This window comes from Coregonus clupeaformis, chromosome 7 (genome assembly GCF_020615455.1).
Source record: "Coregonus clupeaformis isolate EN_2021a chromosome 7, ASM2061545v1, whole genome shotgun sequence".
NCBI classification, from domain to species: Eukaryota; Metazoa; Chordata; class Actinopteri; order Salmoniformes; family Salmonidae; genus Coregonus; species Coregonus clupeaformis.
The window spans coordinates 18,058,023-18,078,457 of NC_059198.1; the positions used below are offsets into that span (position 1 = coordinate 18,058,023).

General features: G+C 46.9%; 1 protein-coding gene across 1 annotated transcript; it reads left to right on the forward strand.

Moving 5' to 3' along the window:
- The first annotated feature begins 1,152 nt into the window (after nucleotides 1–1,152).
- LOC121570269 (transmembrane protein 236-like) lies at nucleotides 1,153–18,980 on the forward strand. Its single transcript, XM_041881740.1, has 4 exons — nucleotides 1,153–1,424; nucleotides 2,062–2,134; nucleotides 4,176–4,299; nucleotides 17,827–18,980. Exons 1-4 carry the CDS (start codon nucleotides 1,153–1,155, stop codon nucleotides 18,537–18,539), a joined length of 1,182 nt encoding a protein of 393 aa, XP_041737674.1. The 3' UTR covers nucleotides 18,540–18,980.
- Nucleotides 18,981–20,435: the final 1,455 nt, after the last annotated feature.

A 20,435-nucleotide genomic window follows, 5' to 3' on the forward strand; every position in this document is an offset into this window, starting at 1 on the left:
GTCCAGAACAAATTCAAGGAAAATAAAAAATACAGTATTATACAGAGCCATGAGTGCATGGAACTCCCTTCCATCTTATATAGCGCAAGTGAACAGCAAACCTGGTTTAAAAAAACTAATAAAGTAACACCTCACGGCACAACGCCTCTCCTCCATGTGACCTACTTGTTGTGTGTATGTACTGACATGTATGTGTAACTGATACATGCACACACACTACATGTTCATGTTTTTAAATGTATGTAAATTGTAAAGTATTTTGTAAGACTAGCTGTCACAATTGGCATCGGCTAATGAGAGCCGAATAAATCAAATCAAATAATTCACTACTAATGTAATTCCATTTCTCTTCAGTAACACTTGATTGAGCTTGTCTTCAAAGTTTACTCTCTCCCTCTCTTTTCATCTCTCTCTCACCTTTCTCTTCTTCCAGGCTCTCTATTCCTCCCTCCTTCCCTTGTGCTTGTTCTCTTCCTGTCTCCCCTACACTCATTTCGGTCTGGTCTGGACGGGGATACATCATCTATACATCTCTTTTACAGTATCAGAAAACACGCTTCTTGAGACTGATGTTTTATGGCTTTTGGTTGCAGTCCAACACTGTGTTGTGCCGTACCACAAGATGGGGATGTGTAGTCATGGCAGAATGAACATGCAAATCACAGGACAGCCAAAGCATAAAGAGGGAGAGCTCTCTTTCTCTCTGCTAATTTAACATGGGACTGGGCGTGTTTGGTGTTATCATTAGATTATTCCATATGATTCTGCTCCATAGAGCTTTTCCTTTAGGTTTCACATCTCTTCCAAGGCTTCACCCTCTTTCTGAAAAATAATATCCTTGAAGGGCCAGAGAGAGAGAGCCAATTTGTTTGTAACCTCCATAAAGAGGTTAGAGGGGCAGTCGCATCACACCGTCACGGCTGGCGCCGATATAGGTAGACAATGCCTAGTGCAGTGTAAGCAAACGGCAGAGCAGTGAGCTGGGGCTGTAGCGTGTGGAAAATGCTAGTGGACACAAACAATAAAGCGGGCCCAGGCCTGACCAGCCCTCAGAGGGTCGCTTCACTGCGATAACAGCCCCCTCTCTCCCTCCCTCCCTCCCTCTCTTCTTTCTTTTTTTTCAGTGCCCCCCAGCACAGGGGCTGCCGCAGCATGGCCTCGGGGAGGACGCTGAAGTTCGCCCTGTGCGAGGTGCTGCAGTTCGCAGGCCTGTGTGTGCCGCTCTTCATCGTCATGCAGAGGTTCGCCCTCATCGTGGCGCTGGTCAAGAGTGTGGCGCAGCCGCCCGGAGACGCGAGCACTGCCTACTGGCTCATCGTGGCCTCCTCCATCGCCTATGTCACCTCCACTGCCCTGCTGGTCTGGGTGCCCATGAAGTACATGGTGTTCATGAATAATACGTTTCTTGTCGGGAGGAAGAAATGGTGAGTGTCTGTCTGGCTTGTCTGGTCTGTGGCCTAGCTGGGAATCCACTGGGTCTAAGCTAGGAGCTAGGAGCTGTGATATAACAGCACAGTGTTTTCTGGAGCAGAGCCTTGGGGTGTTGTAATGGCTGCCTGGTCTGTGTGGCGTGAACCTGACCTGTAGCTGTGCTGTGTCCGAGTCTCGACTGGCCTGCAATTGATTTGGCCATATCCATTTCCAAATGCATCGATATTTTCCTTTTTCAAAACCTCTAGCCTATAACTCAGACTATCACTCCTTTATCTATCGAGCCTCCTGAGTGGCGCAGTGGTCTAAGGCACTGCATTGCAGTGCTAACTGTGCCACTAGAGATCCTGGTTCGAATCCAGGCTCTGTCGCAGCCGGCCGCGACCGGGAGACTCATGGGCGGCGCACAATTGGCCCAGCGTCGTCCAGGGTAGGGGAGGGAATGGCCGGCAGGGATGTAGCTCAGTTGATAGAGCATGGCGTTTGCAACGCCAGGGTTGTGGGTTCGATTCCCACGGGGGGCCAGTATAAAAAAATATGTATTCACTGTAAGTCGCTCTGGATAAGAGCGTCTGCTAAATGACGTAAATGTAAATCTATCTCCATTCTCTCTCTGTCTCTCTCTCTCAGGAGGCCGGTGGCCCTGGTCTATTTGATCCTTTCCACATTACCCTGCTTTGCCTTTCTCATCGCCAGCTCAGAGGTAAACCATGTGACCCCAGTAGTATCCATAATTTGTTTATGCCCGTCTCAATGTGTCTATGTTTGAACATTGACACTCGACCTGTTGGTTACCTCTCTGAAATGAGAGGGACACTTTCAGAGAGACATTCTAAGTCAGAGGTATTCACATCCAGGCTTTGAGGTCTGCAGTACTGCTAGTTTTCAGTCCCCCGGTAGTTGATTAATAGATTAATGCCATTGAGTAGCCCGAGAGTGCACTTACCTGATGTACCAGGTCTAAATCAGTCCCTGATTGGAGCCGAGGAACGATGAAAACAAGTAGACGTCAATGTCTGGATTGTACTACTCCACTTCTATGTCATTCTACTGTATGTCTAGATCAGGGATGGGCAACTGGCAGCCCCCCCCCCCAACTCAGTCGGGGTCTCAATTTACTGTTGAGAGTTATAATAATAGAATACACAACGTGCAATTTCGAAATTTGTTTGTGCATCAGCAGTCACTCAATTAGCCCATGTCAGCTATTTTTATTTATAAGTTAGTCTAGTGGCTAGCTATCTAAACTTGTAGTAAGCATGGTCGAATTACCGACCGAGATGGGGCCCAAATGTTTGCCGATATTATCATATTAATATCGGCAAACATTTGCCTCCAAAATGTGTAGAATTGCATGAAATGAGTTATTAAATGGCATTTTTTGCTGTCACAAGGGGGGCCGCTAAAATGTTTTGCTCACAGGGGGGCCCACGAGCCACTGCGCAGACACACGAGCCACTGCGGCCCCTCATGATAAGTTCCGTTTTTTTGTGGCCCCCACCCCCATCAAACTTGCCCATCCCTTGTCTAGATGATTCCATGCACATCAAACCCTACTACGCAGAATGCAGACTGTAGTCTACCTATTCTACCATTATGGCACCACCACAGCATTATGAAAGTTCCTTGAAGTGCAGTGTCATAGCAGGGTTCTAATGAGAGAGGAGGGGGTAAAGGTGATGAGTGGAGAGGAACAGTTGGGTTCTCAGGGGAGCAATCTACAGCCCTATGACCAAGGAGCAACTGATAAGCAGCTGAGTTCCTCTTCCTGTCCCAGCCACCCTGGTCACATTGGCTGTTTGTCTGGCACTTTCCCACTTCCTTTCTGTGTTGTGCCCACCTCCTATTAGATGTCTATGAGGCACTTTCTAGAGGTTCCTAAAGGTCCAGGGGTGACTCAGGTCCTTGGTTTATCTACTCTCTTTTACATAAGAGAAGCCATAAATTCAGCCCAGTCTCTTTTGTTCTGTGTCCTGTAGAGTACATACCAGAGCTAAGTGATTAGCCCACTAACCAAGTGTCACAGAGGGTATACACTGAGTGTACAAAACATTAGGAACACCTTCCTAATATTGAGTTGCACCTCCCCCTTTGCCTTCAGCAACAGCCTCAATTCGTCGGGGCATGGACTCTACAAGGTGTCGAAAGCGTTCCACAGGGATGCTGGCCCATGTTGACTCCAATGCTTCCCACAGTTGTGTCAAGTTGGCTGGATGTCCTTTGGGTGGTGGACTGTTGTTGATACACACAGGAAACTGTTGAGCTTGAAAAATCCAGCAGCGTTGCAGTTCTTGACACACTCAAACTGGTGCACCTGGCATCTACTACCATACCCCCTTCAAAGGCACTTTCATATTTTGTCTTGCCCGTTCACCCTCTGAATGGCACACATACACAATCCATGCCTCAATCGTCTCAAGGCTCAAAAATCGTTCTTTAACCTGTCTCTGCCCCTTCATCTACACTGATTGAAGTAGATTTAACAGGTGACATCAATAAGGGATCATTGCTTTCACCTGGATTCACCTGGTCATTCTACGTCATGGAAAGAGCAGGAGTTCCTAATGTTTTGTACACTCAGTGTATAGCACTCATAGGGTTGTATGTAGTGTTTGGAGAAGGTTTGGAGGGGAAGTCAAGCTGGTAAATGACTGGCACATGACGGTTTCATTAGATCACAATCAGAGCTAGCATTGTAGTCTGATTTGAATCACAGATTGGTTTTGATCGTTGTTTTCTCTCAGGTGCAGATCAATAACAGTATAAGACAGGACACGTTTGCAGAGCTCCCCGTGTCGTTGGTGCTCTTCTCTCTCATCTGCATTGATATTGTGGAGAGGATCCGCCACTGTCGACTCACTGGACACGGTGAGAATACAAAGCTCTGCATTAAACACACATGTTTAAGTGAACACTGGCTGGCTACTCAACCTGGTCTCAGGGCAATTCGTTGAATTTGGTATGTAAATTAGCAACCTCCATTTAGAAAGATACACTCCATGACCAAAAGTATGTGGACACCTGCTCGTCGAACATCTAATTCCAAAATCATGGGCATTAATATGGAGTTGGTCCTCCTTTTGCTGCTATAACAGCCACCACTCTTCTGGGAAGGCTTTCCACTAGATGTTGGAAAATTGCTGTGGGGACTTGCTTCCATTCAGTCACAAGAGCATTAGTGAGGTCGGGCACTGATGTTGGGCGATTAGGCCTGGCTCCACGTTCCAATTCATCCCAAAGGTGTTTGATGGGGTTGAGGTCAGGGCTCTGTGCAGGCCAGTCAAGTTCTTCCACACCGATCTCGACAAATCATTTCTGTATGGACCTTGCTTTGTGCACAGGGCATTGTCATGCTGAAACAGGAAAGTGCCTTCCCCAAACTGTTGTCACAAAGTTGGAAGCACAGAATCATCTAGAATGTCATTGTATGCTGTAGTGTTATGATTTTCCTTCACCGGAACTAAGGGGCCTAGCCTGAACCATGAAAAACAGCCCCAGACCATTATTCCTCCTCCACCAAACTTTACAGTTGGCACTATGCATTGGGGCAGGTAGCGTTCTCCTGGCATCAGCCCAGATTTGTCCGTCGGAGTGCCAGATGGTGAAGCGTGGTTCATCACTCCAGAGAACGCATTTCCACTGCTCCAGAGTCTACCCGACACTTGGCATTCCGCATGGAGATCTTAGGCTTGTGTGCGGCTACTCGGCCATGGAAACCCATTTCATAAAGCTCTCAACGAACAGTTCTCGTGCTGACCTTGCTTCCAGAGGCAGTTTTGAACCTGATAGTGAGTGTTGCAACCAAGGACAGACGCTTTTTTACATGCTAAGCGCTTCAGCACTCGGCGGTCCCGTTCTGTGAGCTTGTGTGGCCTACCACTTCGCGGCTGAGTCGTTGTTCCTCCTAGACATTTCCACTTCACAATAATAGCACTTACATTTGACTGCGGCAGCTCTAGCAAGGCAGAAATTTGACGAACTGACTTGTTGGAAAGGTGGCATCGTATGACGGTGTCACGTTGAAAGTCACTGAGCTCTTCAGTAATGCCATTCTATTGCCAATGTTTTTCTATGGAGATTGCATGGCTGTGTGCTCGATTTTATACACCTGTCAGCAACGGGTGGGGCTGAAATAGTCCAATCCACTAATTTGAAGGGGTGTCCACATACTTTTGTATATGTAGTGTATATTACGTTACGTTGTGAATGGAATATCGGTCTTACAATATCATACAAATTAGAGGACGTATAGTATAATACTTCTTGCTCGGTCGTACGATAGCATGTGAATTGGTTGACATAGTATTATTCGTCTTTCTCTGAAATCATGTTGCTTGTTGCATTGTAACAAGAAATGAGAATTACAGGGAGAATTGGTGGTTAGGAGAACTAACGACAAAGGTTAGGATAATCTATGTGAGGGGTTAGGAGAATTAGGTTAAGGTTAGGAAAAGGGTTAGGGGAAGGATAAGCTAAAAGCTACAGTTGTCCCTGACGCGAGTGGAACATGCTACCTTTGGATTGCTAGAACGTCGCGGTATACAGTGGGGAAAAAAAGTATTTAGTCAGCCACCAATTGTGCAAGTTCTCCCACTTAAAAAGATGAGAGAGGCCTGTAATTTTCATCATAGGTACACGTCAACTATGACAGGCAAAATGAGAAAAAATAATCCAGAAAATCACATTGTAGGATTTTTAATGAATTTATTTGCAAATGATGGTGGAAAATAAGTATTTGGTCAATAACAAAAGTTTCTCAATACTTTGTTATATACCCTTTGTTGGCAATGACACAGGTCAAACGTTTTCTGTAAGTCTTCACAAGGTTTTCACACACTGTTTCTGGTATTTTGGCCCATTCCTCCATGCAGATCTCCTCTAGAGCAGTGATGTTTTGAGGCTGTCGCTGGGCAACACAGACTTTCAACTCCCTCCAAAGATTTTCTATGGGGTTGAGATCTGGAGACTGGCTAGGCCACTCCAGGACCTTGAAATGCTTCTTCACGAAGCCACTCCTTCGTTGCCCGGGCGGTGTGTTTGGGATCATTGTCATGCTGAAAGACTCAGCCACATTTCATCTTCAATGCCCTTGCTGATGGAAGGAGGTTTTCACTCAAAATCTCACGATACATGGCCCCATTCATTCTTTCCTTTACACGGATCAGTCGTCCTGGTCCCTTCGCAGAAAAACAGCCCCAAAGCATGATGTTTCCACCCCCATGCTTCACAGTAGGTATGGTGTTCTTTGGATGCAACTCAGCATTCTTTGTCCTCCAAACATGACGAGTTGAGTTTTTACCAAAAAGTTATATTTTGGTTTCATCTGACCATATGACATTCTCCCAATCCTCTTCTGGATCATCCAAATGCACTTCAGACGGGCCTGGACATGTACTGGCTTAAGCAGGGGGACACGTCTTGCACTGCAGGATTTGAGTCCCTGGCGGCGTAGTGTGTTACTGATGGTAGGCTTTGTTACTTTGGTCCCAGCTCTCTGCAGGTCATTCACTAGGTCCCCCCGTGTGGTTCTGGGATTTTTGCTCACCGTTCTTGTGATCATTTTGACCCCAAGGGGTGAGATCTTGCGTGGAGCCCCAGATCGAGGGAGATTATCAGTGGTCTTGTATGTCTTCCAATTCCTAATAATTGCTCCCACAGTTGATTTCTTCAAACCAAGCTGCTTACCTATTGCAGATTCAGTCTTCCCAGCCTGGTGCAGGTCTACAATTTTGTTTCTGGTGTCCTTTGACAGCTCTTTGGTCTTGGCCATAGTGGAGTTTGGAGTGTGACTGTTTGAGGTTGTGGACAGGTGTCTTTTATACTGATAACAAGTTCAAACAGGTGCCATTAATACAGGTAACGAGTGGAGGACAGAGGAGCCTCTTAAAGAAGAAGTTACAGGTCTGTGAGAGCCAGAAATCTTGCTTGTTTGTAGGTGACCAAATACTTATTTTCCACCATAATTTGCAAATAAATTCATTAAAAATCCTACGATGTGATTTTCTGGATTTTTTTCCCTCAATTTGTCTGTCATAGTTGACGTGTACCTATGATGAAAATTACAGGCATCTCTCATCTTTTTAAGTGGGAGAACTTGCACAATTGGTGGCTGACTAAATACTTTTTTTCCCCACTGTATGCTCGCCCATTCTCCCGACCAACTTCCCTACTTTCGTTTCTGTCGAAAGTAACTAGACCATTAGTACATATCATACGTCTTGTAGGTGTACATAAATACGTATAGTATGCTTCATATGGATCTGAGGCCAGGCTGAGCTACTGTAGCATCTACTGAACCGAACATTACATGATCCACTGCCAACTCACTGAGCGCAACCTCTGTCACATGCAGCGGGACCATAGTGTAATTTCATGACGACAACAATACTCACACTATCAGGGGATATGTTCTCTATCTCAGGAAACGAACAGGAAATTCTCTGTATGACCCACGAACAGATTTTTTGTAACAGTGCTGAATTGGCAAAAACCATGACGTTGTTCTAAGGACGACTGTCATTTTCTTGGAATCCGTTTATTCGAGGAAATGGCCAGATCCAAAATGTTTATTGTCCTTTTCCACTGACCAGAAAGGCTATTGTACTATGGTCAAATATAGTGCCTATAGAGCCCAGAGAGAAAATCACTGTGTTGTGCTGTGTTCTACTCTGTTGGACTCTATGTCCCCACTGGGCACAAACAGGTTAAATCAACGTTGTTTTAATGTAATTTGTCAACGTACTGTGACGTGGAATCTATGTTTAAAGTACATTGGATTTGCAAAAAATAATAAACTGTTTTGAGGGTGAAATTTCAACCCGAGGATTATGTAATGCTGACCAATTTTCAACATAGACAAAATCTTGTATAAAATATGTTGATTTTGTACCTTTTGAAACAACGTCAGATCTTCAACATTATATCCACTATCAGAAAAAAAGCTATAAGCTTGGCAGCACCTCCTACTGGAGAATGTATCTATCTATAGCTACCCTTTGGTCTCCCATCCAGGGTTTCAGCCAAGCCCTGCTTAGATATTTATTTATTTATTTAACCTTTATTTAACCAGGTAAGCCAGTTGAGAACAAGTTCTCATTTACAACTGCAACCTGGCCAAGATAAAGCAAAGCAGTGCGATAAAAACAACAACACAGAGTTACATATGGGGTAAACAAAACATATAGTCACAAATACAACAGAAAATATATATACAGTGTGTGTAAATGTAGTAAGTTATGGAGGTAAGGCAATAAATAGGCCATAGTGCAAAATAGTTACAATTTCGTATTAACACTGGAATGATAGATGTGCAAAATATATTTGTCACTGACTACTACCAATGTGCTATCATGAGAATAATTATTGAGAATCCTCCACTTAAAATGGAGGATGTTGCTATTGAAGTAATTTCAAAGAGTAGGTTTAATTAAATGAAATGAAACCATACTTTATTAATCATACTGTATATAATTAATTATACTATTTAGGCCTATATAGAACAGCTATTGTTTCAATTCAACCCAGGATTCAACTAAAAATAGAGTTTCAAGCTTTAGTTGATTTCAAATGTAATCTACAAGTGAGTTATTAATATGTTGGATTCACATCTCCATCTCAAACAAAAATCTAAGTGAAAGAATAGGACTAAATTTTAAAAAATGATTTAAAGTGCATTTAAAGTTTGAATTGATTTAGTCCTATTTACAGTGCCTTGCAAAAGTATTCATCCCCCTTGGCGTTTTTCCTATTTTGTTGCATTACAACTGTGTGCAATCTAAGTGTCACATGATCTCAGTATATATACACAACTGTTCTGAAAGGCCCCAGAGTCTGCAACACCACTAAGCAAGGGGCACCACCAAGCAAGCGGCACTGTGAAGACAAAGGAGCTCTCCAAACAGGTCAGGGACAAAGTTGTGGAGAAGTACAGATCAGGGTTGTGTTATAAAAAAATATCAGAAACTTTGAACATCCCAAGGAGCACCATTAAATCCATTATTCAAAAATGGAAAGAATATGGCACCACAACAAACCTGCCAAGAGAGGGCCACCCACCAAAACTCACGGACCAGGCAAGGAAGGCATTAATCAGAGAGGCAACAAAGAGACCAAAGATAACCCTGAAAGAGCTGCAAAGCTCCACAGCAGAGATTGGAGTATCTGTCCATAGGACCACTTTAAGCCGTACACTCCACAGAGCTGGGCTTTACGAAAGAGTGGCCAGAAAAAAGCCATTGCTTAAAGAAATAAATAAGCAAACACGTTTGGTGTTCACCAAAAGGCATGTGGGAGACCCCCCAAACATATGGAAGAAGGTACTCTGGTCAGATGAGACCAAAATTGAGCTTTTTGGCCATCAAGGAAAACGCTATGTCTGGCGCAAACCCAACACCTCTCATCACCCCGAGAACACCAGCCCTCCAGTGAAGCATGGTGGTGGCAGCATCATGCAGGGGGAATGTTTTTTTTCTCCATAAGTTTTCATCGGCAGGGACTGGGAAACTGGTCAGAATTGAAGGAATGATGGATGGCGCTAAATACAGGGAAATTCTTGAGGGAAACCTGTTTCAGTCTTCCAGAGATTTGAGACTGGGACGGAGGTTCACCTTCCAGCAGGACAATGACCCTAAGCATACTGCTAAAGCAATACTTGAGTGGTTTAAGGGGAAACATTTAAATGTCTTGGAATGGCCTAGTCAAAGCCCAGACCTCAATCCAATTGAGAATCTGTGGTATGACTTAAAGATTGTTGTACACCAGCGGAACCCATCCAACTTGAAGGAGCTGGAGCAGTTTTGCCTTGGGCAAAAATCCCAGTGGCTAGATGTGCCAAGCTTATAGAGACATACCCCAAGAGACTTGCAGCTGTAATTGCTGCAAAAGGTGGCTCTACAAAGTATTGACTTTGGGGGAGTGAATAGTTATGCACGCTCAAGTTTTCAGTTTTTTTGTCTTATTTCTTGTTTGTTTCACAATAAAACATATTTTCCATCTTCAAAGTGGTAGGCATGTTGTGTTAATCAAATTATACAAACCCCCCCAAAATCAATTTTAATTCTAGGTTGTAAGGCAACAAAATAGGAAAAATGCCAAGGCGGGTGAATACTTTCGCAAGCCACTGTAGTCCTATTCTTTCTTTAAGATTATCTGACATTTTTGGTCCAACATGTAAATTATTAATTTATAGACAAACTGGAATTAAAGCCAGTCTAAGTCAGTGGCACAGATGGAACTATTCAAACAGAAGATACACTACACAGTACATACAAAAGTATTTGGACACCCCTTCAAATTAGTGGATTTGGCTATTTCAGCCACACCCTTTGCTGAAAGGTGTAAAGTGGAAACGTCTAGGAGCAACAACGGCTCAGCCGCAAAGTAGTAGGTCACACAAGCTCATAGAACGGGACCGCCGAGTGCTGAAGTGCGTAGCACGTAAAAATCGTCTGTCCTCGGTTGCAACACTCACTACCGAGTTCCAAACTGCTTCATGAAATGGGTTTCCACGGCCGAGCAGCCGCACACAAGCCTAAGATCACCATGCGCAACGCCAAGCGTCGGCTAGAGTGGTGTAAAGCTCACCGCCATTGGACTCTGGAGCAGTGGAAACGTGTTCTCGCTTCACCATCTGGCACTCCGACAGACAAATCTGGGTTTGGCAGATGCCAGGAGAACGCTACCTGCCCCAATGCATAGTGCCAACTGTAAAGTTTGGTGGAGGAGGAATAATGGTCTGGGGCTGTTTTTCATGGTTCGGGTTAGGCCCCTTAGTTCCAGTGAAGGGAAATCTTAACACTACAACATACAATGACATTCTAGACGATTCTGTGCTTCCAACTTTGTGAACAAAACGAGGTCCATACAGAAATGGTTTGTTGAGATCGGTATGGAAGAACTGGACTGACCTGCACAAAGCCCTGACCTCAACCCCATCGAACACCTTTGGGATGAATTGGAACTCCGACTGCGAGCCAGGCCTAATCGCCCAACATCTGTGCCCGACCTTACTAATGCTCTCGTGGCTGAATGGAAGCAAGTCCCTGCAGCAATGTTCCAACATCTAGCAGAAAGCCTTCCCAGAATAGTGGAGGCTGTTATAGCAGCAAAGGGGGGACCAACTCAATATTAATGTCCATGATTTGGAATGAGATGTTCGACTTTTGGTCATGTAGTGAACATATCCTTAAAATGTTGATATTCGGTTGCATTGACAACCAAACACAATGCAATATCACTTTTGCAATAGAGCAAATAGTAGACAATTAGAAATCACTTAATGTATTTTTTCCCAATGTATAAACAAGTTTATTAGTCAATATATATTTTCATATTTGCGCTTTTAATATAAAGTTTATAAATATATTAAAAACTTTCAGAGTGAGAGTATCAGAACAACACTCTGGAAGGAGGCATTTCTCTCAAGCAGACATTCACAGCTAAGCTACAACAACATTTCTGACTCATTCTGCCACTCACTAGACAATTACTAGAAAAGAGGATGTCTCTGTTTTACAATCATGACCTTTCAGAGGAAAGAAATAAGGAAATGGCCAATCGTGAGGTCATTTGGGAATCTACCGCTCACATGAGACAGACTTCTGCAGAAGTGAGATTAGTAAAACAAAAAACAAAACAAAAACAATGGAATGGAATGATGAGATGAGGAGAGGCAGTGACTAGAAGGCCAGTGAGGACAACCGCCGAAGCCTGCCCGAACAAGGAAAGGAGAAAGCTTTGGAGGAAGTAATGACAGTACCCCCACCTTGACGTGCAGCTCCAGCAGCGCGCCGACACCGGCCTCGGGGACGGCCAGGAGGGCGCGGAGCAGGGCGAGCCGGATGGCGACGGTGGAAATCTCGCAACAGGGAGGGATCGAGGATATCCCTCACCAGGACCCAGCACCGCTCCTCCAGAACGTACCCCTCCCAATCCACGAGGTACTGAAGGCCCCCCACCCGACGCCTCGAATCCAGGACGGAGTACGCCGGGTCCACATCGATGTCCAGAGGGGGCAGAGGGACCTCCAGCACCTCAGACTCCTGGATCGGACCAGCCACCACCGGCCTGAGGAGAGACACATGAAAAGAGGGGTTAATACGGTAATCTGGAGGGTGTAGTAACCTACAGGTAACCTCGTTTATTCTCCTCAGGACTATGAACGGCCCCACAAACCACGGGATCAGCTTCCGGCAGGGCAGGCGGAGGGGCAGATTCCGGGTCGAGAGCCAGACCCGATCACCTGGTACAAAGACCGGGGCCTCACTGCTGTGGTGGTCAGCGTTGGCCTTCTGGCGACGCACAGCGCGCTGGAGGTGGATGTGAGCAGCATTCCACGTCTCCTCTGTATGCCGCAACCAGTCATCCCCCGTAGGAGCTTCGGTCTGGCTCTGATGCCACGGTGCCAGAACCGTCTGATAACCTAAAACACATTGAAATGGCGAGAGGTTAGTGGAGGAGTGGCGGAGAGAGTTCTGGGCATATTCGGCCCACGGCAAGAACACCGACCACTCGCCCAGCCGGTCCTGGCAGTAGAACCACAGAAACCAACCCACATTTTGATTCACCTGTTCCACCTTCCCATTAGACTCAGGGTGAAACCCAGAGGTAAGGCTGACCGAGACCCCCAGATGTTTCATGAATGACTGGATGTGAACTGGGGACCCCGGTCAAACACTATGTCCTCTGCCACCCCGTAGTGCCAGAAGACGTGTTGTAAACAGGGCCTCCGTAGTCTGCAGGGCCGTGGGGAGACCGGGCAGAGGAAGGAGGCGGCAGGCTTTTGAAAAGCGATCCACAACGACCAGAATGGTGGTGTTACCCTGAGAGGCGCAGTGGTCTAAGGCACTGCATCGCATTGCTAGCTGTGCCATTAGAGATCCTGGTTCGTATCCAGGCTCTGTCGTAGCCGGCCGTGACCGGGAGACCCATGGGGCAGCACACAATTGGCCCAGCGTCGTCCAGGGTAGGGGAGGGAATGGCCCGCAGGGATATAGCTCAGTTGGTAGAGCATGGCGTTTGCAACACCAGGGTTGTGGGTTCGATTCCCACGGGGGGCCAGTATGAAAAAAAAATATGTATCCACTCACTAACTTTTAAGTCGCTCTGGATAAGAGAGTCTGCTAAATGACAAAAATTTAAATGTAGAGGGGAAGATCAGTGAGAAAGTCAATACAAAGGCCGGCCCATGGCCGTTGTGGAAATGGTAAGGGCTGTAACTTACACACTGGGAGGTGCCTATTTGCCTTGCTCTGGGCGCACACCGAGCAGGAGGAGACATACACCCTCACGTCCTTAGCCAAGGTAGGCCACCAGTACTTTCTGGTCAGGCAGCGCACTGTACGGCCAATACCTGGGAGACCAGAGGAGTGGGACGTGTGTGCCCAATAGATTAGACGGTCACAGACAAGAGACGGTACATACTGCAGCCCAGCTGGACAGTGAGGTGGAGATGGCTCTGTGCGTAACGCCCGCTCTATGTCCGCGTCCATCGCCCATACTACCAGCGCCACAATGCAGGAGGCCGAGAGTATGGGGGTGTTGTCAATTGGCCTCTCCTCTGTGTCGTACAGCCGTGACAGTGCGTCTGCCTTCACGTTCTTCGTACCAGGGATGTAAGATAGTGTAAAATCAAACTGGGTGAAGAATAGGGCCCACCTGGCCTGGCGCGGGTTCAGCCTCCTCGCTGCCCGGATGTACTCCAGGTTACGGTGGTTTCGCCCCCTCGAGCCAGTGCCTCCACACGGTCAGGGCTCTGACAACAGCCAACAGCTCCCGATCACCAACGTTGTAGTTCTGCTCCGCCGAGCTGAGCTTCTTGGAGAAGAAGGCACAGGGGCGGAGCTTGGGTGGTGTGCCTGAGCGTTTTAGATAGGACAGCGCCTATCCCTACCTCGGACGCATCCACCTCCACTACGAATGGTAGTGATGGATTGGGATGGGCAAGTACCGGGGGTGAGGTGAACAGAACCATCAGGTTACTGAAGGCCTTGTCAGCCTCAGCAGACCAGCGGAGCCCACCCTTCAACAAAGATGTGATGGGAGCTGCGACCTTGCCAAAGCCCTGGATAAACCTCCGATAGTAGTTGGCAAAGCATATAAAGCTCTGCACCTCCTTTACCGTGGTTGGAGTCGGCCAATTACACACGGCTGTAATGCGATCTCCCTCCATCTCCACACCTGAGGTGGTAATGCGGTATCCAAGAAAGGAGACGGACTGTTGTAAAAACAGACACTTTTCTGCCTTGGCATAAAGGTAATGTTCCAACAGTTGGCCCAGTACTTTGCGATCCAGGGACACATGCTCGGTGTGCGTAGCGGAATACACCAGAATGTCATCAATGTAGACTACTACATCGCGACCAAGCATGTCACGAAACACCTCGTTCACAAAGGACTGGAAGACGGATGGAGCATTCATCAAACCGTACGGCATCACCAGGTATTCGTAATGCTCCGTGGTTGTGCTGAATGCTGACTTCCTCTCGTCCCCCTCTCGGACACGCACCATGTTGTACGTACTCCGAAGTTCTAATTTTGTGAGGAAGCGCGCCCCATGCATTGACTTGATTACCGATGGAATGAGGGGTAGAGGATAACTATAACGTATTGTCCCCTTGTTCAGTGCTCGGTAGTCAATGCACGGGCGCAGACCTCCGTCTTTGTTCTTCACAAAAAAGAAACTCGAGGAGGCGGGCGAAGCGGAGGGACGTATGAACCCGTAGCACAGGGACTCGGAGACGTATGTCTCCATCGCCTCCGTTTCAACCTGCGACAGGGGATACACATGACTCCTGGGAGGCACAGCGTCTACTCTGAGGTTTATCGCACTATCCCCCGACTGATGAGGTGGTAATTTGGTCGCCTGCATTTTGGAAAACACGTGCGCCAAATCGAGGTATTCTTGGGGAATGCACACGGTGGAGGTAGTGTCTGGACTTTCCACCATGGTTGCATCAATGGAAACACCTAGACACCTACCCTGACACTCTCGCGACCATCCCGTGAGAACCGTCTGCGGCCATGAAAAGGTGGGGTTGTGTAGTGCTAACCAGGGAAGACCTAACACAACAGGGAAATCAGGAGACTCAATAATAAAAAAGGTGACTTGCTCTCTATGGGCCTTGTGCGCAACCATAGTAACTGGTGCTGTATCTTCCCTAACTTCCCTAATGAACACGGACCCTAATGGTTGACTGTCAAGTGCTCTGATGGGGAGTGGAATGGATAGGGGAACCAATGTAATGCTTAGACTATGTGCAAATGACCTGTCCATAAAGTTCCCAGCTGCGACTGAATAGACCAGCGCCTTACACTGGGGAACTACCGTTTAATCAGGGAAGTGGATGTGTAGGGTACAGTGCGCAGCAGAGGGCTCTGAACGAGTGTGGGTGTTCGATACCTGGGGTGATGCGAGAGCGCCCTGACTGCCGCCTCCAGACCCAAAAGAATGCTGACGACAGCATGCAGTGAAGTGTTCTCTCGTGCCACCAGAGTGACACTGGCGCTGTCGTCCGCTCTCCCGGATCGCCGCACCACCCAGCTCCATCCTCTCGTGATCCGGGTTGGGGGGGTGGGGTGAAATGGGCAGGCCCCATCCAGGACGTCCTCGAGAAGCCAGCAGGTTGTCCAACTGGATGGTCATGTCCACCAGTTGATTAAAGGACAACGCGGTGTCACGGCAGGCTAGCTCCCTTCGGACGTCCTCTCGCAGATGGCACCGGAAGTGGTCGATGAGGGCCCGCTCGTTCCACCTGGACCCAGCCGCTAGAGTCCGAATCTCCAAGGCAAAGTCCTGCGCGGTCCTCATCCCCTGTCTTAGGTGGACCAGCCGCTCGCCCGCCTCTCTACCCTCGGGCGGGTGAACGAAGACTGTCCGGAAGAGGCGAGAGAACACCCCCCGAAGTTGTCCAACGCGGCTCCTCCTTCACTCCAGACCGCGTTGGCCCACTCCAGGGCTTTCCCCGAGAGGCAGGATACGAGGGCGGACACCTTCTCCCGCTCCGATGGAGCCGGGCTGATGGTTGAGAAGTATAACTCCAGTTGTAGGAGGAATCCCTGGCAGAGGGCAGCTGTCCTGTCGAAATCCCGTGGTCGGGATATATGAATCCCTCTGGGAAGCTGGGGTGTGGGTGGCTGGATCCGGTCGCTCAGCTGGTCCCGAAAGATCGGGTCCTCTCTTCTCCAGGCGTTGGACAACCTGGAGAACCTGATCCATCGCTTCTCCCAAGCTGGCTAGCATCGTCAAATGCTCCCGGACCTGTGCCACGACTCCAGGCATGTGCTCCTCTCCTGCAGACTCCATGTCTGGTGTGTGATTCTGTGATGAGGTGATGTCGATGGAGTCAGGCGCAGGAGGGTAAATCACAGAATAACAGGCTTTATTCCGCAAATACAGAGTTACGCAGTAATGCGTCAAAAAACACTCCAGTGTACAAAACAGGCGCACTGGAAAATACAAGGCACACAGGGAAATAACCCGGCGATACAAAATACACAGAGCTCCACCGAGCTTAACTATCCTCCACAATAAACAATCACACACAAAGACAACGGGGCAGAGGGAACACTTCTACAGGTATTGATGAGTGGATATGAACCATGTGTGTGTAATAAACAAGACAAAACCAATGGAATGATAAGATGAGGAGTGGCAGTGGCTAGAAGGCCGGTGACGACGACCGCCGAAGCCTGCCCGAACAAGGAGAGGAGGCAGCTTCAGAGGAAGTCGTGACACTATCCAAGAAGTAGATACATCTCAACCAAAGACAATTCAATATTACTTTTGTAATACAGTAAATGGCCTAAAGAGTAACACATTTAAAGGTTATTGTAACTATAGTGTCCTCTTAAGTAATCATAGAAAGTGTGCATATTCAAGACCGCATACAAAGGTCGCAGGTCTGTGGAGATCTTCACAATTGCTATAATAAAGAATCTCAAACAGCATTGATCATTTGCACTATGCATAGTGGTTGTGCTATAAAATGAAGCGCGGTGATAACACATTAAGGTGTTTTATAAATAAACAAAATATCTGACGTATTCCCATTTGAACATTGTTGTGCTTTTAAATGGTTGAAAGTGCAGTGATAACACATTTCGGTGACAACCAAACCAAAAATCAGACATTGTTTTTCCATTGAAATTTGGCCTTGCTTTTAGATGGTTGAAAGCATAGTGATAACACATTGGGAATTCAACAAACTTTTGGCTGTCTTTTTGAGTGAGTGAATGTAGGTTGTAATCTCATCGATCAACGTCTCAACCAAATATTACCCAGTTGTCCACGTTGAAATGACGTGGTGTGCTCAATGGGTCTGTGCCATAATGAGATGTTCTGATCTGGGTTGTTCTATCATGGCTAACATACCCATGTGCTGTTTTCTTTCCATCCAGCTAACGAATTGGACCGAGATGCTGAGATCCCTTCCACTGTCCTCACGAACGTAACCCCAGTGACACCGATAAACCCAGAAAACCCTGCGGCACCCGTAACGCCAGCTGTGCCCGGGCAACCTACACAACCAGGGCAACCTGGTAGACCAAATGGGCAGGACCAGAACCAGAACGAGGCAGGGTCTCGACCAGAGGCCAATGGGACACTCCAGGGGATGCCAGGTAACCAGATGCAAGGCAGACAGTTCAGCATCTCAGGCCTGAGCTCACGCTCGGCACGCTCGGCCAGCATGTCCGCGGACCGCGACGTCTCACCATACGCCTACACAGGCCCATTGCGCTTCCTGTGTGCCAGCGACGCCCGAGCCGAGGTGTTTGTGGACAGCTTTCTGTTCTGGATGGATACGGTGGAGATGGTGAGGGTGGCGGGGCACCCGGCCGTCTACTACTCGGGCTGGGTGTTCCCTATCTACATCTTCAGCTACCTGTCGTGCCTGCGGCTGATGGTCATGCCCCACAGTCCCCTGCTGTCGTCGTTAGGCGTGGCCCTGCAGGATCTGCCCTTCCTGTTCGTGCGTATCGGCCTCATCGCCTTCTTCGGCTTTGTAACGCCACTCCTCTACCTGATGAAGAACTTGCTTGTTTGTCTGGCCTTCATCTACTTCAACTTCATGACCAAGCTGAAGGTCTTCAACACCAAGAGGATGTTCTGATCTGAGCTGCCGGCCACAGATGAGAAAAAACGATGGACTACAATGGACTATATGACAGAGACTAAGGAGTCACCAAACCAAAGGAAGACAAAAACAACAACGGGCTCACACAGCGATGATAATTGGATGTTATGGAGAACATGAGAAGAATTGGAGAGGATTACTGTGTGCGGCACAGCAAAGAGAAATTGATCCATTTCATAATGATGATTCTGATGAAAGGAGGGACAGGACGACATTGTGGTGCTTTTTGCAAGTTAAAAGGGAACTCTTCGGCAATGTGTTCCCGTAAAGGGGAGGGATGACATTGACTGTCAGAGGATTATGTGTTGTCTCAGTGTTATCTTATTTCCTCCTTGTTCCAAGTTGTTTTTTTTACCCTCCAACTCCCCTTGCCCCCAACCTGAACGATGGCACTTTGAGAATGTAAGAAACCTGTCATGTCACTTCTTACAGATTTTATAACATAGAATATATGATTTTTCTATTCTATTACTAAGTGCAGTGAATGTGTAAGAATATACATCAATGTTGTTATACATCCCAGATGTATTTTCCTTGCTAGGTTATGATATTATCCACAAAAATAAAGCGTGAGTTTGTACAAATGAAACATATTTTTTGGGGTAAAAAATAATAAAGAAAAAAAGGGAAACAAATCTGTTTTATGATATGATTTCACATGAGCATGGACTGTGTATGACTGCATTTACATGTGTGTTTACATTTTGTGCATGTATTGCTCTGTATGTTAGTACATGACGGTGTATGATTGTGTTTTTTTCAGGCCCACCCCAGCCTCGTTCAGCCCACGATGGTGCAGGGTGACAGGGCTCCATGTTGAGCTCTCTACAATGGGTCTGCACGGTCTGGCCTTCCCTCACTTACCCTGGCAGGAAGCAGGATATCCTCCCTTCTTCTGTCCCCTCTTTGCTGGAGAACCATCCATCCCCGCGGTGCCCTCACAATTCCTCCTGAGTGGTTATTGTCCCACCAATTCACACCATCATCATCAGTCTGTGTGGTGGAGGAGAATAGCCTGCCCATTTCTCCCCCCATCCCAACCCCATCCTTCTCTCTTCCCTGCCACTGATTCACCAACAGTTCTTTCATTTGGGGCTATGGTGGCCTTGTTCACTTGGCTGATCTGACATCTTTACAGTGTAATTTCCCAAAACAGTTGGCCACTAAATCACTTCAATTCCAAGAATACAAGCTTCTGGGCATTGTTTACGCATTTCTCTTGTATGCTCTCGTCACGTATCATCTACCTCAAGGCCCTTTTTTTGGCATACAGTGAGAAATGATGTGGGCAGTGTGATAAAACGCACACCAAACACTTTTGGAGCAAACTGCCTCCTACTCTATCTTTCAAATGTCCTGTCTGATGAAATGTTACCCTTATATGACAGACAGCGCATTATTGTCCTCAGAAAACACACACATCTTCATGACCAACTGTCACCTCTATTATGAACAATAAATCATTTATTGCGGAAAACTTCCTGCAAGTTTGTGGCAAATTTGCTGCAAACTAAATAGTGTGCCACAAAATGTTGCCAGAAGTTTGCAAATGTTTGCCACTAGTGGTGAATCTGCGACAATAATATTTATTGCCACTAGTGATTTTTTTCTGGTAAACAATTCTCTCAAGATTCTATTTGTATCTGTGGCAACAATATTTATTGCCACTAGTGGCAAACAGTTTACCAGAAGCCATTTCTGGAGAACACATGAGTTCCAAGACCAGTAACCGTTGACGACTAGTCAGGGGGGTGAAGAAAAATCGGTTAGAAAATGTAAACCAACCTATGTAGCTACCTACCGAAGTTGTTCAGTGAGTGTCTAACATCCTAATACACATCCTAATAAACATTTTGTTAAATAATTTATGCC